We start from the raw sequence: 23,850 nt of genomic DNA on the forward strand, positions 1-23,850 counted from the left end.
TAAGCCAAGGATGCGGCCTTAAGAGATTAGCTTGCCTTCGGAGTTCCGGGATTCCGTGGCCCTGGAAATGGGTGGATCAAAGGTTGATGCCTCAGCAGGAAATCAGTGTGTTGTGGGAGATGGAAAATCTCTGGCTGTGTGCTCAGACCCTCGAGATCTTTGGGCAGAGCATGGAGAAGGCGACACAACAAACTTTTAACATGGTAAATCAGCGAATTGTTTGTTACGTCTCCCGTCTCGCTGTAAAATGGAGACACCTCTTTCTCCCTTATCAGGGAGAGCGCGAGCCTGTGATATGTCGAATACCGAGGGAATGAGTAGCCTTTGGGATACTGCGAGTCTGTGCTTTACTGCACGCTTGAGTGCACGGTGGTGGATGCCGATATTTCTATTTGCTGGTGGGGGAGGGGGGGATCATTGCTCTGTTGCAGCTTACGGGTGGGAGAGGGGGAGCTGGAGCGGCTGTGGGGTTCCAACATTTAACTGTCATTCATTCTTTGGGGCACTCCTCTGTTTTCGTGGTTGGTTGCAAAGAAAAAGCATTTCAGGATGTATATTGTATACATTTCTCTGACATTAAATGTACCTTTGAAACCTTGAAACCTACAAGGAAGTCGAAAAAGGTTCCAGAGCAGGGGTTCCCAACCTGGGGTTTATGGACCCCTTGGATAGTAATAGGGGCCCAAGGCATTCAAAAAATAACTGGATACCCCTGCTCTAGAGGAATATGGAGCTAAGCAAAAACTACAGCAGTCCATAATATTCAACCATTCAGAAACCCAATGGTTTGATAACTGGCTCACCAGATGTTTACCATGCTCGCCTTTGATTCATCAGCCTGATCCTTGCATTTCTCTTTCAAACAACTCAAGCTCCATTTTCACATGCTCCATTTGATAGATTCCAGAAGTCTCCGTTGTACAAAAAATTAATTACTTTAATTGTAGTCATTACTGGGTGCATGAGGGAATTGTAGAACATTATGTTATATTGTACATCTTAAAAAATGTACAACAAATGTGCTGGGTTTAATCATTAACTATCAGAATAAATAACATCCAATTGTCCAGACAATCTACTAAATCAGCCCCAAACCCAAATATGCCAGATTATCAGCACTTTACAGTAGACTGGGCACGCTGAGTAACTGAGCCAAATTGTATCTTATATAATGTAAAGTATCAAATTATCCACCTTAGAAACATAGAAATCTACGGCACATTACAGGCCCTTCGGCCCACAATGTTGTGCTGACCATGTTACCTACTTTAGAAACTGCCTAGAATTTCCCTACCGCATAGCCCTCTAATTTTCTAAGCTCCATGTACCTATCTAAGAGTCTCTTAAAAGATCCTATTGCATCCGCCTCTACCAGCTTCGCTGGCAGTGCAATCCACGCACCCACCTTGTTGGGAAAGCACAGAATAGGTTATCAAACTCACGAGAGTTTGGGAATTGTGGACACATAGAATCCGTACTGTTGTATGAATGTGGCAAAGTACACAGCAAGTAAATTTATAAGGTATGTTGATCTTAATTTTAAAAAAAGGATTACGAGAGTGATGTCTTAAGCTGTTACACGATTGCTATAACACACCGTTGTGTGCAAAAGTTTTAGTCTCTTTATATAAAGGCAACATGGTACTTCATCAAGCTGATTTCTTTGTCAGAGAGATTTTCTTTGAGTAGAACAGACTAAATACATCTTCCTGAAAAGTTTATTCAAAAAGAAAATTCTTAAGAGACTGGAAATCTCTACCTTATCAACATATCTATCCAGCACCCTTTAAGAAGTCCTCACTGCACTATCTAGAACAGGGATCCCCAACCTTTTTTATGCCATGGACGCCTATTATTAACCAAGGGGTCCATGGACCTGAGGTTGGGAACCCTTGGGTAAGAATAAAAAGGCAGAATCTCAGTGTTTAGAGGCACTACACACAAGGGCCAGTAGTGAGGCTTGCTTCATATTCCATGTCTCTAAATCATAGAATGATAGTAAGACAAAGACAGTTGCATGAGCATACAAAGACACATACCTGAACCAACTGTTCTGTGTGTTGATGTAGTTCCTCTAAGATAGGCAGGGTCTGCTCAGGCATGCAGTGCTCCAAAATTCGCTGGATAACACGACACCCATATGGATGAGTCGACAGAGCAAAAACCTTTAGCAAAAATAGAACAGCTTAGCACCAGGTCACAAAAGAGGAAATCTGTAAGGTAGGATAAATTTTACGTTTTATATGTAGTAAAAAACGTGTTAACCTGGTAATGTTTTGCAATCTGGTACAACACAAACTTGCCATTCAAATAACTTGCACGTTCTAGCTTTCCTACCATTTTCTCCACTTCAGGTTTATATACAGGTTGATCATCTCTCGGGTATCTCTCATTTTGGAAAGTCAAACCAGCGTAGGACTGATATTATTAATAGTAATAGGAGTGTAATAGAACAGGGTGATTGGGAATGCACGCGCATAGTTCATTGAAAGGGGCATCATAGATACACCAGGCAGTGAAAAGGATGTTAAGCGCACTGTTTATCAGTCAGGGAAGATGTCTGATAAAGAGATGGGATATTATAAATTTGGGAGTACTGTCAACAGTTTTTGTCACCATTATGGGAAAGATGGTATAAAATTGGAAAGAGCATAGAAAAAGACTTGAGGATGTTTTCAGGACTAGAGGCCTGCGTTATTTATTTATTGAGATACTGCGTGAAACAGACCCTTCCAGCTCTTCGAGCCACACCGCCCAGCAAACCCCCATTTATCCCTCACCTAATGACAGGACGATTTACAATGACCAATTAACCCATCAATCAGTACATCTCAGTTCTGTGGGAGGAAACCCAGGTGGTCACGGGGAGAACGCACAAGCTCTTTACAGACAGTGGCAGGAAGTGAATCCCGGTGTGCTACAGTACTGTGCTCCCCAAATATAGGATGGCCAGGCTAGGTCCTTACTGCTTAGAACATAGCAGAATGAGGGGTGAGCTTATAGAAATGCTTAAATGTGAGAAGCATAGCTAAGGTGGACAGTAACAGTCTTTACCACAGTGTAGGATTGACCAGAACTAGGAGGCATAGATTTAGAATGAAAGGGGAAATAATTAAAAGGCACTTGAGAGTCAACCTAGTTAATGCATTAATCCTGTGCACTCAGTTACTTCCATGTGGGAGGAATTCATGTATTGTAGCAGCAGTGTTATCAATAAAGGATAGCCTGCGTGCTACTGTGTGCTCTGCATCCCTGCTCATATCGAACACATCAGGGTTGGCCTGGACTTCTTTGGGCCAAAGGTTCTGTAACCACGCTGTATTGCTGTATGAACCCATGGACAGATTGTTCAAATAACTCACCTTTACCAATAACTACATCAGTCAATAATTCATTCTGTTTTAAAACTTGATTAAGTTTCCTATAGAAATTGTAATAGTCCTTGTTGAAGGAAAGCAGAGCTCCATGCTAAGCCAGTATGTTAAGGAACCAGTTTTGATCTTTAGACTTGATTTCAAGTCAGCCGAGAAAACTATTCCTACTTTCACAACCAACTATGTGGTTTCCCTTCCTGGCTGCTAGTGTGGACAACCATAATGACCCACACTAACATCTAAGCTACTTGAGATAAAACGCGAAGAACAATTTTACTTGGTCAAGATGCAGCCCATGTTTAAAGTGGTGATGGAGGGAATCAGGTCCTACCTGTCCTTGGAAAGCATCAATGATGAACTGCAGCGACTGTGGCTGAACACATTCAATGCACTTCTGCACAACGTGATTTCCATTCTGATCTTTGACACATTTCAGGACATGCCCATCAAGTTCTTTTACCATCTCATTCTGAAAACCAGCAGGAATGAGCACTGATTAAGTTACACTTTAAGCTGGAAACAATGCAAACTACCCAAATCATTCGCTTTCACATACAAATTACATGCAAATTCTCAAGCAAGTTTCTGCATAGATTTTTTAATATTCCGTTTCTTTTTATAAACTATCTCAATGGCTCAGCCATTGCCAACAAATTAAATCCTGCTTATTAGTGGGGAAGTTATACATTTGCTCACTGTGCACCTCTACCGTGAGATCAAGGAAGTAAGAATGTTCTTGAGAATGTGAGAAATAGAACTTCACACAGTAATTTGCTGCATCAGCAAACGTACAGCTTAAACAGCAATGCACAAAACCAAGGAAGAAGTTAACAAGTTCAAAATCTGAGTATTAACAAATTAGTTTGGAATCCCAAGACTTGCAGATAACATGAAACTTGTAAATTGGTCACAAGAGGACATAAAAGCAGATGGGCTGGGAATGTGCAATACAAGTGACAGAAGTAGTGCAATGACGAAGTACAAGAATATCATTTCAATGGGAAGAAGGGAAAAGAACAGATTACTAACAAATGTCAAACATTAGAGATTCTGCAGATGCTGGAAATCCAAAGCAACACACACAAAATGCTGGAGGAACTCAGCAGGTCAGACAGCTTCTGTGGAAATGAATTACAGTTGACATTTTGGGCTGAGACCCTTCCTCGGGGCTGAGAAGAAAGGGGGAAGACGCCAGAATAAAGATTTGGGAGGGCGGTGAGGGGAAGGGGGAGAAGAGGAGGACAGCTAGAAGGTGATAGGTGAAGCCAGGTGGATGAGCAAGGTCAAGGGCGAGAGAGCAGAGTGGGCCACAGGAGAAAGGGAAGGAGGGGCACCGGGGGGGGGGTGATAAGGCAAGTGGGAATAAGTGTTGAGAGAGAAGGGGAAGAGGAAAAAAAAATCACCAGAAGGAGAAACCAACGTTAATGCTATCTGATTGGAAGCTACCTCAATGCAATATGAGGTTCAGCTCCTCCACTCTGAGACTGGCCTCATCTTAGCAAAAAGCAGCAGCCATGGACTGACATATCAGAATGGGAATGGGGATAGGAATTAAAACAGGGAAATTCTGCTTTTGGCAGATGGAGAAGTTGCATGTCAAAACAGTCCCCCAATTCATGTTGGGTCTCACCAACATAGAGGCGGCTGCATCGGGAAAACCAGATAAAATAGATGACCCCCAACAGATTCGCCTTTTGTTGCCTCACCTGGAAGGACTGTTTGGGGCCCTGAATGGAGGTGAGGGGGGTGGTGAACGGGCAGGTGTAGCATTTCTGTCACTTGCATGGATATGTGCCCAGGAGGGAGGAATGATGAAGATGACGGAAGTTGCGGAGAATGATATGTCGGATGCAGAGGCTCATGGGGTGGTAGGTGAGGACAAGAGGACCTTTATTGCTGTTAAGACGGCAGTAAGAGAGGGTGAGCACAGATGTATGGGAAATGGAGGAAATGGAGCCGAGGTGAGTCACAATAGTGGAGGAAAGGAAAACTTAAGCCTCAAGCTGGGAAAAGATGCGGTGGAGGCAAAAGAACTGAAAAAAGGGGATGTCAGGAGACAGGGTAGGAAGACATACAGTCGAGATAGTCGTGGGAATCTGTAGGTTTATAAAAGATGTCGGTAGACAGCTTGTCTCCAGAGATAGAGACAGAAAGATTGAGAAAGGGGAGGGGGTGTTAGAAATGGGCCAAGTGAGCTTAAAGGCAGGTTGGAAGTTGGTTAAATTGATGAGCTTAGCAGCGCCAATGTTGTTGTAAATGTAACAAAGGAAGAGTTGGGGAGCATTAACAGGGAAGACTTGGAACATGGACTGTTCCACATAGCCAACGAAAAGGCAGGCATAGTTGGGTCCCATGCGGATTCCCACCACTATCCCTTGAGTTTGGAGAAAATGGGAGGAGCCAAGGAGCAACTGTTGAGGATGAGGCTCAGTTTTGCCAGACCGAGGGCAGAGGTGGAGGGGAACTAGTTGGGTCTTTTGCCAAGAAAGCAGCAGAGAGCTTTAAGGCCTTTTTGATGGGAGGATAGAAGTGTATAGGGACTAGACATCCATGGTGAAAAATGAGGTGGTCAGGGCCAGGGAATCTGAAGTTGTTGAGGAGATTGAATGTACATGAAGAGTCATGGATGTAGGTGGAAAAGGGGATAGAATGAAGATGAGGTTTGAGGACTTGAGTTCAGTAGGACAGAAACAGGCAAAGACAACAGGCCTACCCAGACAGTCAGGTATGTGGATCTTGGGTAAGAGATAAGCAGTGCAGCGTGAGTTGGTGGCAGTGGATTGGAGTTTTTCCAGAGTTAATGAGGTTAGTAATGACAAAGGAGATATTATCCTGATGGGTTTTAACTTGAGTTGTCAGGCATAAATTTTTTGAAGGAAAAAGAACAAATAGCTGAGTGATTCAGAACAAAAGCCAGGAAGTTTTGCTATGTCGATATTAAAAAAAAGGCTTGGCTCCATCTGGAATACTGTGCTCAACTGAATTAGGGATGAAGGACTACAGTTATGCGAGAAACCTTCAGTCATATAGTTACAGAAAATCTGACGCAGGAGGCCAGCTGTCTCAATATGTGTACATGATAAAGGAAAAAAACAGTCATACATATTTTCACCTATGTTTTCACTTCGACTTTACCTCAAAGGTAAATATACTTTTAGGTATATTTCTCACAACACTATCCTTCAGGCAGAGAATTTCACACCTTTTTTTTTGCCATAACTCCTCCAATCTTCTAATTGTATTTAAATCTCTTTGGTTACTAGCCCCTGAGCTGCAGGTAGATTACTCTAAGCACCCTAAATCTTCCCAATTAAATCACCTCGCAGCTTCCTCTCCTCCATAGAAAGCAACTCGGCTTATCCAATCATTCCACAGGTAAAACGTTCCAGCCCTGAGAAGATCTCTGCAGTCACCACCATTATGTGCCATGTTGTATGATGTACACGATTATGGTCCATCCATGACCGTAATTGTTCTTGGAAAAAAAATTTCTATAGAAGTGGTTTGCCATTGCCTTCTTCTGGGCAATGTGTCTTTACACAGAAGATGACCGCAGCCATTATCAATAATTTTCAGAAGTCAGTGGATGCTCACATAACCAGGACGTGATATGCACCAACTGCTCATATGACCATCCACCACCTGCTTCCAGGGCTTCACATGATCCTGATCGGGGGCTCAACAGGTGCTACTCTTTGCCCACGGGTGACCTGCAGGCTAGTGGAGGGAAGGAGTGCCTTTCACCTCCTTTGGTAGAGACTAATCTCCACTCATTACCCGTCTCTTCTTGTGCAATCACATATTTCCTAAATCATCTGCCTTTTTAACCTCCTTATTGACATATCCTGATACGTTCAGCAATTGATCTGCATACCTCTATACAGTTCCTGTGCTCTTCCATGCATCTCAATATCCTCACGTTTACACATTCCACCACCCAAACATAGCCTCTCACTTCCCTAAATAAATTCCATTTGTCATTCTCCTGGCCATCTTTTGATCCTTCTGCAATCAAAAAAATCCTTCTTTCCCACTGTAAACCACACTGTTAACTTCTGTACTATCCGAAAACTCTGTTCACGCTTTCGCAATTTAGAACTAGATTATTAATACATCAAAAGTATTAAGTTTTGTGAACCTCACAGCCCCCAGTGCTCCCGGCTGGCCAGCCAATTTTGTCACCCTTCCCTGGATTGCAAAATGTCCGAGAACCTCCCTGTCCAATGTCCACCACCACATACAGGGGTAGTTAACCACTACTTTTTCTTAAGCTCCCTAATATTAATACAACTTTGCAATTTCCTTGCCTTTATTTTTCATACTCTTTTGTCATTCTCCTAGTCTCCCTCTTGCTTTCACTCCCACGGTGCCTTTACTCTCTAAGACTTCTTGGTATATTAAGTACTCAGTGTCTGATAATCTTTTCAGAGATCCTATGTCTGAAAGTCCCATTAAATTTGTGAGAATACTTACCCTAAATCCACAGAATTTTCTTGAAAGCCCGTCATTGTCTCAACTTGTTATACTGAAGCTGTTTCCAATATACTTACACAAAATCATTTATCGGTTGACTTAACCACAATTCTATCTTTCCTTTTGATACTATGTAAATATAACTGAATTATAATCACCAATCCAAAAATTGGTCTCCCACTGTCATCGCCTAGTTTTCTGCTCAAGAAAGAAATCCAGAATTGCATCGCAGCCCACCACTAGCACTTGACAAACACCAGCTAAGATAGTTTTCCCAGTGTAGCAGTGACCCAGCTAGGAGAGGCACCGTCTCATAGTGCCAGAAACAATTCAAGCGTGAACGTGCTGCAGTTGGCGTGCAGTTTGCACATTATTTGGAAAAGATTTCTCGTGGAGGAAGGTAAAGGAGAACACAACTAAGACAGCTTTGGTGCAGGGTTGATGGTCAAATGGTCACTTTATGCCACACACATCCATAACCAAACATGAAGTTAATAGATCAGGTTGGTTGTATGGATGCAGTGCAGGGACAGCCCATATGAGGAAAGGAGTTAGGCAGAAAACTGGAAAGCAGTTTTTTTTTCTCACGGTAACACGTCCAAGCTGCACCCTATCTAACATGCTGGTAGAGAGTTTAATTTGGGTTTTCTTTAGCGCTGGAAATGGTTACATCCCGACACGCAGGACAGAAGCAAGGTCGCACTGTGTATTCCAGCAAATCCCGGCCGGCTTAGCTAACAGAGCGGTGGACACCCCTGCTGAAATCCAGAGGAAAACACACAGAGGGGGATCACAAAGCCAAGGAAAGAGGACCGGGTCGAGACAACAGAGACTTTTGGAGAAGAGGAGTTCGGTGGATAATACCGTTCCGGCTGACCGGAAGTGCACCGAGAGCAGTAAGCGTAAAGGAGTTTCATGCTTACTGATCTGGTTAACAACGGATGGTGCAATCCGGGGTATATTACGATTGAGGAACGTGTTTGCAGACTGGATATTGAACTTTTTACTGTTGGACTTCGGCCACATTCCACCGTGATACAACACTGGCAGCACGGGAGGTCGTTCCTGCCTGTGGCCATTGAACGTGCAGCTCCTCCTGTGGAGGGTCAGACACCCTGAGCCAATAGACTGGTCCTGGACTTATTTTCCATCTGGCATAGTTTGCATTTTGGTGCTTGATTGTTGGGGTTTTTTGTATTGCTATATTTACGCTCTATTCTTGGTTGGTGCAGCTGTAACGAAACCAAGTTTCCGTCGGGATTAATAAAGTATATCTATCTATCTCCCACAGTAGAAGTCTCTGAATTGCTGTCTATGCCACGTACCAGTGAGGGAGGAACAAGATAATTTGGCAGATGAATGTGTGGCTGTAGAATTGCTGCAAGGGGTAGGGATTCAGATTTCTAGATCATTGGGATCGCTTCTGGGGGGAGGGATGACCTGTAAAAAAAGGATGGGTTACACCTGAACCTGAGGGAGGCAATATCCTTGCAGGTAGGTTTGCTGGAACTGTTAGTGTGGGTTTAAACTAATTTAGCAGGGGATGGGAACCAGAGTGATAAGGGTGAGGGTGGGACAATTGGTATACAAATGGATGCAATGTATAGTGAGACAGGGTTCTGAAATAAGTAGCTGACAAAATAGTGGAGGCATTAGTAATGACTTTTCAAGAATCACTAGGCTCTGGAGGACTGTTAAGTAGTAAATGTCACTGCTCTCTTTAACAAGAGAAGGAAGCAGAAGAAAAGAAATTACAGGCCAATTAACCTGCCCTCAGTAATTAGAAAGATTTTGTAATCTATTATACAGGGTCCTTGGTGGCACATGATAAATCATGCCAAAGCCAGCATGGTTTTCTAAAGGGGAAATCTTGCCTGACACATCTGTGGAATTCTTTGAGGAAATAACAGGCAAGATAGACAAAGAAGAATCAGTGAATATTCAAACAACAGGAATTCTGCAGATGCTGGAAATTCAAGCAACACACATCAAAGTTGCTGGTGTACACAGCAGGCCAGGCAGCATCTCTAGGAAGAGGTACAGTCGACGTTTCAGGCCGAGACCCTTCGTCAGGACTACCTGATCAGTGATCAGTGAATATTGTTTCTTTGGGTTTTCAGAAAGCCTTTGACAAGGTGCCACACATCAGGCTGCTTAACAAGACCCCATGGTATTATAGAGAAGATACTAGCATGGACAGAAGGCGGATTGGCTGACTGGCAGGAGACAAAGAATGGGAATAAAGAGAACCTTTTCTAGTTGGCTACCAGCAACTAGCGGTCTTGAAACAGCTTTTCACATTATATATCAATGATTTGGACGAAGGAATTGATGGCTTTGTGTCTACGTTTGAAGATGATACCAAGATAGGTGGAGGAAGCAAGGTGTCTGCAGAAGGACTTAGACAGATTAGGGGAATGGGCAAAGAAGAGGCAGATGGAATACCGTGTCAGGAAGTGATGGTCATGCACTTTGGCATAAGAAATAAAAGGGTTGACCTTTTTCTAAATGGAGAGAAAACTCAAAAATCAGAGGTGCAAAGGGACTTGGGAGTCCTCATGCAGGATTTCCTACAGGTTAATTTGCAGGTTGAGTCAGTGTAGAATACAAAAGGAAGGATGTAATACTGGGGTTTAAGTAGTCACTGGTCGGACCACCCGGAGCACTGAGAGCAGTTTTGGGCCCCTTACCGAAGATGTATTGGCACTAGGGAGGGTTCAGAGGAGGTTCACTATAATTCTCCCAGGAATGAAGAGAGTGAACATATGAGGAGCACTTGATGGCGCTGGGCCTGTAATCGCTGCAGTTTAGAAGGATTGTTGGGGGTACGGGAGATCTCATTGAAACCTATCGAGTATTGAAAGACCTAGATAGAGTGGACATGGAGAGGATGCTTCCTATAGTGGGGGAATCTAGGACCAAAGGGCACAGCCTCAGAATAGGGGGACATCCATTTATAACAGAAAAGAGGGAAAATTTCTTTAGCCAGAGGGTGGTGAATCCGTGGAATTCACTGCCAGGCAGCTGTGCAGGCCAATTCATTGGGTATTTTTAAGGCAGAGGGTGATAGATTCTTGATTAATCAGAGCGTCAAAGGTTACAGGGATAAGGTAGGAGAATGCAGTAGAGAGCAGTATTATTTCAGCCCTGACGTAATGGTGCAGACTCAACAGGCTGAATGGCCTAATTCTGCTCCCATGTCTCATGGTCTTAAGATACTCTAGATTCTAGTTTGATTATGTTCCTGGAAAGCATAACCCTGTCTAAGTTTAATTCTGCAGTTTGACCAAGTTTGAAGTGGTCAATTTTCCCAAGTGAAAAGTAATTTCGGATTTATTTCACGGTCACAGGACGTGAAATTTGCTGCTTTGCAGCAGAAATAGAGTGCAAAGGCACAAAAATCTACAATACAAAGATAAATAGTACAAATAAAGATTAATGATGTAGCATTCATGGATACATTGGTATTAATTATATATGAACTGTGGATTTTTCTTTGTCTTTACAGTACACTCTGTAAAGCTGTATAGGAAATCAAAGTCAGCATGCAAAGTGAATAATGGACAGATTTTCTATTTTACCATTTCTATGAAAGTACACCCACCATTAATCACGTTCTGCCCATTCTAATTTAATGGAGAGAAAAACATGTTTTCAATATGTGTGCTCAACTTGACCTCTTTGGTCAAGAAAGCACAGCAGCATCTCCACTTCCTGAGGAGATTGACGCAAGTGAGGCTTCCCTAATCCCGCCACCCCCAACCAATTTTCACGGAGCACCATCAAGAGTGTCCCGATCACCTTCCGATACGGGAGCTGCAAGGCACCTGACTGCAAGTCCCTACAAGTGAGTGCGAGGGCTGCTGAGAGGATCATCGGGGTCTCTCTTGCACCTATTGGAGACATTTATCAGGAGCACTGCATATGCAGGGCCCTTGGCATTGTCAACCCCTCCCACCCGTCCAACAAACTCTTTGACCTCCTACCATCAGACAGCAGGAACAAGAATTGTTAGGATGGGAAACAGCTTCTTCCCCCAGGCCACAAGACTACTCAGCTCCCTGCCACCAACCAGGTCTCATATGTAAAAAGTGCCAATAGCGTTATATTGTTTACTTTTTAAACTTGTGTTGTAAATACACATTATTTGTTAATTTACTGGTGGCAATACAAGTTCATGTGTAACGTGCATGAGTTATATGTACTGTATTGTACATATTTTGGTACTTGGTGGTATATGTACGTACGACTGAATGACAAATTCCCTTGTGGAAACGTGTAAAGTGCCTGAAATAAATAGCTGGGCCATACATTAAAATCAAACTTACAATGATCTGTTGGTCTGGGGGAATGGATTCCAGGGCCTTCTGTATCACACGACAGCCATACATCTGCAGTGCTAAAGAGAGAACATGTCCACGGATACGCTGAGCGAGAGCCAGCTTCTGATCCAAGCTTCCGAACTAGAGGCAAGGAGCACAAACATTTTACTGGAAAGCACAAGAACACAGATACAGGCCATTCTTGCTTCAATCAGATCTCCTTCCCTCACCCAACCCTGTATGCTTCTTCAATCCACCAGCTGTAAATAAACTGAGTGGTAACATCTCCACCACTCACAGGGTAAAGATGCTTCACCCCAGTGACTGAATATATACTCAGAAGATTAAAGCATGGATTTGTGAAAGGAAAATCATGTCTGACGAATCTCATAGAGTTTTTTGAGGATGTAACCAGTAGAGTGGATAGGGGAGAACCAGTGGATGTGGTATATTTGGATTTTCAAAAGGCTTTTGACAAGGTCCCACACAGGAGATTAGTGTGCAAACTTAAAGCACACGGTATTGGGGGTAAGGTATTGATGTGGATGGAGAATTGGTTAGCAGACAGGAAGCAAAGAGTGGGAATAAACGAGACCTTTTCAGAATGGCAGGCAGTGACTAGTGGGGTACCGCAAGGCTCAGTGCTGGGACCCCAGTTGTTTACAATATATATTAATGACATGGATGAGGGAATTAAATGCAGCATCTCCAAGTTTGCGGATGACACGAAGCTGGGTGGCAGTGTTAGCTGTGAGGAGGGTGCTAAGAGGATGCAGGGTGACTTGGATAGGTTGGGTGAGTGGGCAAATTCATGGCAGATGCAATTTAATGTGGATAAATGTGAAGTTATCCACTTTGGTGGCAAAAATAGGAAAACAGATTATTATCTGAATGGTGGCTGATTAGGAAAAGGGGAGGTGCAAAGACAGCTGGGTGTCATTATACACCAGTCATTGAAAGTGGGCAGGTACAGCAGGCGGTGAAAAAGGCGAATGGTATGCTGGCATTTATAGCGAGAGGATTCGAGTACAGGAGCTGGGAGGTACTACTGCAGTTGTACAAGGCCTTGGTGAGACCACACCTGGAGTATTGTGTGCAGTTTTGGTCCCCTAATCTGAGGAAAGACATCCTTGCCATAGAGGGAATACAAAGAAGGTTCACCAGATTGATTCCTGGGATGGCAGGACTTTCATATGAAGAAAGACTGGATGAACTGGGCTTGTACTCGTTGGAATTTAGAAGATTGAGGGGGGATCTGATTGAAACGTATAAAATCCTAAAGGGATTGGACAGGCTAGATGCAGGAAGATTGTTCCCGATGTTGGGGAAGTCCAGAACAAGGGGTCACAGTTTGAGGATAAAGGGGAAGCCTTTTAGGACCGAGATTAGGAAAAACTTCTTCACACAGAGAGTGGTGAATCTGTGGAATTCTCTGCCACAGGAAACAGTTGAGGCCAGTTCATTGGCTATATTTAAGAGGGAGTTAGATATGGCCCTTGTGGCTACGGGGATCAGGGGGTATGGAGGGAAGGCTGGGGCGGGGTTCTGAGTTGGATGATCAGCCATGATCATAATAAATGGCGGTGCAGGCTCGAAGGGCCGAATGGCCTACTCCTGCACCTATTTTCTATGTTTCTATAAATCCAGACAATCTTTTTATCAAAAGCAGCAGCAGCAACAATATGTTTTATTAAAGGAAAATGATCTACAAGATCCCATTGAAAGCTGGAGTCTGTTATAAATCAGTAAGGTAGAAATCCTATCGACGCACTGAGCCCTATATTACGTAGCACAACCTCTGTCCCTCATCCAAGTTGGGAAAGACAACATTCATTCTCTTGAGCACTTGGCACCCTTAATGGGAAAATATTTATACATAGAAAGGCCAAGGAATAAAGGAAATTTGGGTATTCTACAAGGTAATCTAACAGGCAAAAATATACGGGAGGTGGCATATGTCAGCAGGAATGAAGCTAAAATGCTTTACTTCCCATTCTGAAGACTGGAGATTGGGACAGCAAAAATCACAAGCTTGTTTATTAAAGGCAGACTGCATTTTTCACATCTAATTTTGATTTCTTTATTTCAAAGGCCTTAACTTTCACTGTGAGCATGAGCAATGTAAAACAAAAATTAAACTATTATCTCCATTTTCTCTTGCCTGCTTACCTCAAAAAACTTCTGAATTACATAATTTCCAAAAACATCCACCATCAATTGATAGGCTGCCTGCAGAATCTCGTTGAAGACCAGCTGTCTCTCTGCAGGGGTAGCTCGTTCCAATTTAAGCTGAATGAACCTGGGGGCCCACAAGATATTTCAAGGAGTCAGAAAGGTCTTGTAGTTCATACCAAATGCTTCGCATGTTTTGAATTATCTTTGAAAATCACACACAGATCAGCTTTCATGAAAGAGGTTCTAAACACCCGCCTCTCCTAGTAATGACCAAATGTTACTCATCCCTATAACTTCCTCAAAAGTTCTTACTACTCTGTTACAAGCAGTGACCTCATTAAAAGGCACTTCAAGGTGATCTGACATACCAGCCCAGAGCAGCAGTTCATCATGGTGCTCGTAGGCACATCGGCTCTCGGGGGCACGCACCAAGTGGTTTATGGACCATATTCAGGAATCATCAACTGCAAAATTCTACAAAGTAGGGTGACACAGTAGTGCAGTGGTTTGCACCAGGCTTCTCGATTTCTGCCACTGCCTGGAAGGAGTTCATATGTTCTCCTCTGCCCATATTCCAAAGATGTACGGTTAGGGTTAATTTGTGGACATACTACCCTGACACAGGAAGCACTGCGACGCTTGTACAATTGTTACAGATTTGATCATGCATTTCACTCCATGTTTCAACGTGCATGCGACAAATAAGGTAATCTCTATCTTCTAAGTTGCCAAATTTCAGTGAACCCATTCCAGAGTGAATCTGTACTCTTTACCAAGTAGAATCTTCTGTCTGGTTACGATCTTCATTATCTGTGCCTTCTGCATCCTTCATAATATTATCTCCAGCTCCAAGCAACAGTGCAAATTTTACTCAGCCCGGGCGTGCTTATCAACTTGCGAGTTCATGCTTATCAACTTGCAAGTTACATATTGCACTTGTTTACGACGATATATGACACATTTGCTTTTCTTCTGTAATACAAGCTGTGAAATGGCCAACTGTTACATGGTTGTGTGCCTTCCCACAAAATTGTCAAAATGACTCCGTAACGATCTATTACCTATACAAGTCATCGGAGCTAGGGTTACTTTGGCTTTATTTGCACAATATTCTGCAACTTTCCTTTTAACCAACTTCCATTTAATATTGTACGGCTGCTTATTTACCCATACTTTGATCAAGTGCAACAACAGAGTAGCATAATAAAAAATTAATTAGCCAGAAAAGTAATGGTAGTACTTCACTAAATGAGGTTAAACCTTCTGACTTTGCTCGGAAGCATTGTTTAAATGCTGGATGCCGCAAGATACATCAATTTTCCCCACCTTGAACCATGCTGATCCTGAGAGAATTCCATAATGTGGCCAGCTATTTCACGGAGTTGAAGGTTTGGATAACGATTATTACGGAAGTCCTCCAGTAGTCTGCTGCGGCCCGACGGCATCACATCTGACATGCTGTACCGCAGACGTGATGGCGGAAATAACTGACTGCTGGAGCTGAACAGACTGGAGGCACTGTTAACACTGCGGTACTTGGCTTCAGCTCCTGGGGCGGCCGAAATAAATCTTCCGCTGCCATTTGTAAGTCCACCTGTCACACAAATGCATCAAGATTTTAATGTATCCAACGTCCACTGAGGCAACTAGCACAAAATATTAGTATTTGTTAAGAAAGCAATGTTTAGATATGAATAGCTTTTGAGATGGTAACGGCTTATTATAACAGTAACCTTCAATGAGAAGGACCATCTACTGCCTTCAGTGAGGTAACACTTCCAGCATAATTGTGATTTGCACAACACTGGTGCGAAGGGGCAAGCTTTGAAAATGTATTTTAGCTCATATGAAATCAATAACTATGAATACACAGAAGTCCCATAAAAGGACAGAATGGAACAGCTCTGGGGGGTATACCAAAGCCAGTGGATTCAAGACATATTAACAATTTGTTTTTCCCAGCCCTGTCCATGTAATTCCAAATACCATATTATTTATTCGCACTAAGTTCTGCTTTCTGTTCAAATCTAATTCTAACAATCTGTAAAAAAACAAATATCACACAATAAACTGCTAACATCATGCTAAATATCCATAACAAGTTACTTTAAAAAAATCCTGGTATAATGAGAACGAGAGAAAATTAACTGAGAGTTACCCACCCCTCTTACCCAGATTAAGGCTCGAGGACGATCCATGGGACGATAATGATGGTGGTGGTGTTAGCGAGTGGCTGGGTCCTTGGTTTGGAAGAGGCATTCCTACTGGGCCAGGGGAAGATGAGAAGCCCAATCCGTTGTAAAAGTTGTGGCCTATAGGAGCGAGACTGCTGGTTGTTCGCTTGTATAGGTCAGAGCTCCCAGTTAGTGAGTCTCTCCTTGAGCCGCTGCTAGTGTTTGAGCTGCCAACTTAAGAGAATTAAAAAGTGGTTTATTTTTAATTCTTTACAATAGCAACATCTGTGCACATTATCAAGGCCACACAAATAAGCCTTTTAAAGGCATTTTTTGATGTATTCAGATCACCAAAAGCATTTTATCTGGGTACATAAACACAACTTGCTAATTATAAATCTCATGATAGCAACTCAGCAAATAAAGCCAAAAATGTTTTGTACTAGTTATGATCAAAAGACCCAGAGAGACAAATTCTGCTTTTTTGGAAAAATAATGATCAGATACTCTCCAACTCTTCTAAATACTTAAGGAGGGGTTGGGGATTTAGGGTCCATTATTCTTGTTTTACTGTGTGGGCGACAATGCATGTGTGTGTGTGTGTGTGTGTGTGTGTGTGTGTGTGTGTGTGTGTGTGTGTGTGTGTGTGTGTGTGTGTGTGTGTGTGTGTGTGTGCGCGATTGTGTGCGCCTGTGTGTGGACGATTATGTGCACACTTGTGTGTGTGTGGGCAATTATGTGCACACTCGTGTGTGTGGGCGATTATGTGCGCACATGCGTGTGCGCACGTGTATGTGCGCACGTATGTGTGCGCGCGTGCGCGTTGGGGGGTTTGGGGGTTTGATGCTTTTGTCGCTGTTCATTTTTGAGAGGAAGGGGTTGGGGGGTTTGATGTTATTGGTGCTGTTGCTTTCTGAAAGGGGAGGTTGATGTGTTTTCTTTCCACAACACCCGTGGTTTTTCGGCATTTCATGGCTATCTGGAGAAGGCAAATATCAGAGTTGTATACTTCGACAATAAAAATGAACCTTTGAACCTTAAAAAAATACTCTGACTATAATTTCTATAACTCTCACTGGTGGATAAAATCCCATGCTGAATTCACTTATAATAGCATAAACCACCCAGCAGTGTAGATACAGATAGTATCCTTGCAAACAAGACGGGAAAGATAATTTCTTTAAACTGTTAGGGTGGAAAATAATGGCTATTGCAGTTATGTTGCTCATGGGGATTGCAATGGCATAATATTGAAGACTGGTTAAGATGTGAAAAGTGAACTGAAATTAAGCTGAAGACACCTCGGTGCAAGAATGAAGTATCAGATTATTACCTGTTTGGTATGTGCCATTACCTTTTATGTCAAATAAATTACTTAAGAACTTAAGATTATAGTGTGGAACTTCTTGCTGGAGAGACAAAAATAAGTTTCTGCTCTCCAAGTAGGTACAACGTGGACCACTATCTTAAATAGTCCAAAGCAAGATGCATGCCTGATGGGAAACACGACGGCTGAGCTTGTACAATGAAGTTGTGCACTTAGTATTGTACGATTACAGTTTAAATATACCTGCTGATCCAAATCCTCCAAGTGCAGATCCGAGTGTTGCCCCAAGTGAACTAGTGCTTCCAAAGCCCAGGGAGGTGCCACCAGGCTGGCCAGACCCCTGAGAGAACAGTGAGTTGCTCTGTGAAGTGCTAGACAGGGAATTGTTACCATAGAATGAGTTTGAGGCCAAACTGTTGGTGGGCTGTTGCTGTGGTTGCTGTTGAGGCTGCTGATTACTCATCGGGCGAAAGGAGCCATTTGATGTCCCTGCTAAGCCACTTGCTGTTCCATTCGCTGAGGCGGCTGCTGCTGCAACTGCTGGAATACAAAAGATTTATTCAAGTGCCTAGTACTAAACATGTAGACAATGGGATTTCAACTGCTGGAACACAAAAGGTTTATTCAAGTGCCTAGTACTAAACATGTAGACAATGGGATTTCAACCAAACACAGCAAGATTACCAACCGTTGTCAGATTATGAACGTCCTTTGCAGGAACATGGATGGCAAACCAGGTTAGGTTCAACCTCCCACGAAACAATGTGTGCTCTTGACATTATGTCATTGCCATGCTCATGACCAATCCCACAAAAGGTTTGAGGAGGAACAAATATTGTAAAGTTTGCTCTGCACTACAATCTGATGTTTTACAACATGCCTCGTGTTACATTTTTGCAAAGGCCCAGTATTAGGTTACAGAACATTAACTTGTAATTGAACATTTGAGGAATCAGTACATTACAGAAAGAAAACTTTTATAACTACACCATTCATACACTAGCACCTCAAACGAAGTAAATCTGAATACATAAATCTGAACAATTACATTGTAATGTATTATGATGTTATGATTAAATTCCCAGAATTTTATAAATCAGTTTTTAAGGTGTGCGATATGCTGAGGAAGCTAGTTTCCCAAACAATTCATGACCAACTACCATGTCAGTCTAGAATACTTAACAGGTTGGCCAGCATAACAGGTTTCTTCTGCAATGCATCTGATGCCTTGGGTAATTACCGAATACACCCAAATTTGGAATGTTATCTGAACCAGTCCGACCTCAAGATCAAAAATTGAACTGCAGAGCTAGAAAACGCGCAGGCACTCGGGTGGGATGTGAGAAAATGGAAAGGAAATGGTAGTGTTTAAGAAGCTGTGAAACTTCTCTGCTGAATCAATAGTTTCATCTGTTATGACCCCAGAGAGAAATTAAAATTCAGCATCAAAAGCTGAACTAGCACACACTGAAGAATTACCGGCAAGTCATACCGCAGGGTTCACAAGTTCGTCGTTCAATTAAAACAATGCACATGTGAAATGACCTAGCAGGGTTCAGTTTTAAAACGCACACATCTGAAATGATCTATCAGGATTTGGTTTTAAGATGCAGTGAACATTGTCGGTTTGTAAACAAATAGAATTGAAGGATATAAATCTAATTTCAGTCGTCTTCCCAAAAAGCCAACCTTACCTGCTTGGGCTGCGGATGGACTTATAATGACAGGTGCTGGAGCAACAAGGCGCACAGGAGCCCCCAAGCCATTCCGAGCCCCGGCGTTCACCACAAGAGCACCTGTCTGATCATAGTAAGCGGCTGGAGCAAGGACTTGATAACCTGAAATAAGGCATGATTATGGTCGTAACTTAGCACTACCTGCTAACAATCAATAATGTCAAACGGAAACCGATCTAGGGGCAAAGGCTGAAGGAAGGTCATCTTGCCCTCTCCAACTCCAAGTGAACTTCCATCGCTATGCTTCCTCTGGCCACTGCCTAAAATTCTTCACCTCTATCCAAGCTGAGAATAATCTGGTTTAAAACTCTCAATCACTGTCAATTCCACATTGTCCTGTCAACACTTCCACCATTCAACTTTGTTGCCCTTGTTTAAGGCCCACTGAAATCACACACACACACACTACAGCCAGTTCTCACTGGCATCAATTCTTTGTAATATAAATCTGCAATCACCTACTTTCCTTCCCCGGCCCAATCCCCTCTCCTATCAGATTACATCTTATTCAACCCTTCACCTCATCCACCTATCACCTCACAGCTTCTTGCATCCTCCCCCCCCTCCCCACCCACCTATCTTTCCCATCTCCTGGATTCGCCCATCACCTGCCAGATTGTACACGCTTTCCCCTCTCCCACCTTCTTCACCCTTCCTTGACTGAAGGTCAGAAACGTCCGCTCTTTCATCCTCTCCATAGATGCCACCTGACCTGCCATGGTCCTCCAGCATTTTGTGTTTTTCTGGACTTCCAACATCTGTAGCAGCTTGTGTTTGTAAATCCTTGGTCTTAGTGCTTAGGATCCCCTCTTGACATTGCCCTCACCTTATTCGCAAAACACAGTGGAGTATTTCATTTCAAAACCTATTGTTGCATTTGATTTATTCTATCCTGTGGCGCAATCCTGTACTCTAACTTGCCCCCACCCCCAGCACTCTTTCTTTTGCCATTTAGTTGCTTTGAATTCCTTTTCTGAAGTGCCCTGTGATATAATGAATGACCAAATTTCTGGCCACACTCTTCTGCAATCTTTCACACAGCCTAAAGAACAAACCTTTTGCTATATTTAGTAATAACAAGCGCTGGGGATGTGTTTTAAACAACTGGAAATTAAAGTATGCATTAGCATAGGTACAAAGACTAAATATGAAGAACTATTATAACATTTAAAAAGTGTTTTAAGCAAGTTACTGCTTTAGCCTGTAACACAGGCCCTGGCTGGCTCAGGTCGTGAACAAGTGACATCCTCACGGTAGAACAATATTCTCAGTGAGGGCAAGTGTGTCATCATTGCCAGACAAATTAAAAGAATGCAGTTCCAAAAAAAAACCTTTAACGTAACAGTCAGTAGGAAAACCCCATCTTTAAAGTTATCCATCAACATTATGGGCATCGATCATTACAGCTGGACTTGATACCAGCTGATACCAGAATGAGTTAACACTGAAAAGTGCAAATTGGAACTACACTTCTTCTTGATTCTGTTCTGTCACTATGATAACATCCATCAATAAACAGTCACACTGCACAACGAATTCTATCCCAAAAGGTCTGTGTGAGTTTAACTGCAGCATTGAGGAGGATAGGCATAGAGATTTCAATTGCTTAAAACAAACTTCAAACTAGTTATAATTTAAATCATGTAACAGAAGTTTGCTTTGCATTATTTATTGCAAATGGTCATAAAAATATTTAAGGGAAATGAACAATTTACCCTATACAACCATGCTCTGACAATGCTAATATTTAGCCTCTTTACAAAGCCACCTTTTTAGCAAACCACCAACCACCAAATAAAACACATCTCTGCTGGACGGAGTAAAATGGCATCTTACCTGGCATTCCAGTAGCCAGTCCTTGGCTAAAAGCTAAAGCTGAGTTAACAGCAGCAGCTGCTACCAGGCTATCTGCTTGTTGGCCTTGTTGGCTTTGATTTGGGGTCAAAGGCCGCTGATTGGCTCCAGCACGCAGAACCTGGTATAAAAGACAAAGAAAGGGTCATCAAATCTTCACCCAATGAAGCAACGTGTTGAACAAGATTTTAAAAGAGCATCAAAAAATAACTGGGTACGAAGCTGCACAAAGGCAAATTGGGGACAGTCTTCGATGATTGCAAAATTTACAACTCAATGAAGCATTCCTTGCCTGTAGACAACAAGAATATTGAAGCACCAGCTACAAGTAGCATTCGTGCCACAGAAGGTACCAAAAGTTCAACGACACACAATGACATTCTTATTGCCAAGCCTTCTATCGACATTCTGTGCTCACCATTGATCAGAAACCCAAATGGAGCAAACAGATAAACAAGGCAGCTATGGGAACAAGTCAGAATCTGGATATACAATGACGAACGATTTACCTTCTACACCCCATAAGGTTTAACAGGATAAATGTCCAAATGAGGCTGACATGCCTAGAACCTTTAATTGGAGTCTCAAAGTAACAGGTCAGCCAATCAGGAGAGATTGAAAAGAAATATCTCTACCTGAGTTTGTAAATCATTACCCAAGAGGGCTGTGAAGCATATTCAAGATAAACAGACATTGTTTTAGTTTTTAGAGAATTAACACTCTTGGCACTGATTAAGGAGTATCATTATAGGCAAAAGAGTAGCCACAAACTTAGTTAAAAGTGCAACAGCTTAAACTGCCGACTTTACTTCTATTTCTTGAATTCTGACATGCCTGGCAGAGGGTGATGTACTAGAATTAGGACAAGATTTGGCTGCTGTTGACTTTCCTAATCAAATGCTTGCAAGTTGAAACTCAGCACTTCACTTAAGCAATACAACCAAATAGGTGACTTTGTTTGTATGCTTCAGCTATTTGCTGAATGAAGGAAGATCACCAATATAATTCCAGGATCACCCTCCACATTAGGTTTTCTCAGGCATCAGTGTACTCTAGTTGGGCTGGGATCTTCAAATAATGACAGCAGATTTGTCACGATCGTCAGGCTGCCTAAATAACTTGTTACTGTTTTTAACCACACATTTGATCCAAATCATTGAAACACAGACTAGTAATCCTAGAAATGCCTTAAAGGTGATAATATCATGGAAGACTACAGCATAATCATAAATTAGCTATTACCACTCCCACAGTTTTCCTTATTCACTGTCACGTTCTCTTACAACAAGCTGGTTAAATATGCAAGTGACTTGCCTGTTGCTGGCCCTGCTGTGCCTGTGATGCAGCCTGCTGGTTTGCTGAGTTGTTAGCTGCGGCTGCTGCAGCTTGTTGTTGGAAGAGATTTGCTGGATAAACACCCCACGGAACACCATAGTACTGATGTGGGACCACTGCAGGACCTAATACAGCAAACAATGGCATTGGAAACAAAATGTTGAACTTTAACATTATTGCACAAATCCAAGGAACATCACAAATGAGCTTTCATGAAAGATATTTCAACCAATCCATTTCTCCAATCAATAAGCCACAAATTGTATGACTTCATTTCCATATATCTTATTCCTTTCTTGCAGAAGTTCCCGATACCAAAACTTTTACTTAAAGATTATAAGTCTATATAAGAGTTGGGCCTTCTTAATGAACTCAGGTATTGATTCACATGTCAGCTGAATTTAGTATATTAGAATAGCCTCTTAAGGTTCAGTAAATGTGGCAAAAGTACAGCACAGAAACAGGCCCTTCAGCCCATCTAGTCCATGCCAAACCATTTAAACTGCAGTTCCCGTCGACCTGCACCAGGACCATAGCCCTTCATAGCTATCCAAAATTCTCTTAAACATTGAAATCGAGCTCGCATGTATCACCTGTGCTGCAAGTTTGTTTTACCTTTTAAGTGAAGTTTCCCCACATTCTCCCTACACTTTTCACCTTTACCCTTAACCCATGACCCACCCAACCTTGCTAATTTTACACATATTACGCAGACGAGTTAAACAGTTTAGATGAAATTCTCTTGAAGATGATCTGATCTCAGCTGTGTAACGTGGGAAGACTGTGCGAAGAAACCAACCTTGTGCTAACAACTACATTGACCATTGACTCTATATAAGAGTTGGGCCTTCTTAATGAACTCAGGTATTGATTCACATGTCAGCTGAATTTAGTATATTAGAATAGCCTCTTAAGCTGCATCAACTCTATATTAACCATTGACTATTTGGAAGGTTTAAAGGCACAAACAGATGTTTGAAATTAAACCTGGATTATTGAAGGTTGGAGTATTGTCCAGCTGCACAAAATTAAATCAAATCAATTGAAAAGAAGTTTCTCATCCCCACATAAAAGCATTTT

The 23,850-nt window shown here is 42.4% G+C and overlaps 1 protein-coding gene and 1 non-coding gene across 2 annotated transcripts in view; both read right to left on the bottom strand.

Annotated features, from left to right (window-relative positions):
• The window catches only part of pum1 (pumilio RNA-binding family member 1), a 97,765-nt gene that overhangs the window by 18,024 nt on the left and 55,891 nt on the right, over positions 1–23,850 (bottom strand). The window contains 10 exon segments of the mRNA XM_063035150.1: positions 2,040–2,165; positions 3,706–3,843; positions 12,176–12,310; positions 14,339–14,468; positions 15,671–15,938; positions 16,516–16,752; positions 18,089–18,385; positions 19,540–19,683; positions 21,418–21,556; positions 22,750–22,895. Of these exon segments, the coding sequence (XP_062891220.1) occupies positions 2,040–2,165; positions 3,706–3,843; positions 12,176–12,310; positions 14,339–14,468; positions 15,671–15,938; positions 16,516–16,752; positions 18,089–18,385; positions 19,540–19,683; positions 21,418–21,556; positions 22,750–22,895 (1,760 nt within the window).
• LOC134339181 (small nucleolar RNA SNORD103/SNORD85) lies at positions 20,800–20,880 on the bottom strand. The gene has a single exon (XR_010016356.1). It is a non-coding gene; the product is annotated as a small nucleolar RNA SNORD103/SNORD85 (small nucleolar RNA).

This window comes from Mobula hypostoma, chromosome 28 (assembly GCF_963921235.1).
Source record: "Mobula hypostoma chromosome 28, sMobHyp1.1, whole genome shotgun sequence".
Taxonomy (NCBI): Eukaryota; Metazoa; Chordata; class Chondrichthyes; order Myliobatiformes; family Myliobatidae; genus Mobula; species Mobula hypostoma.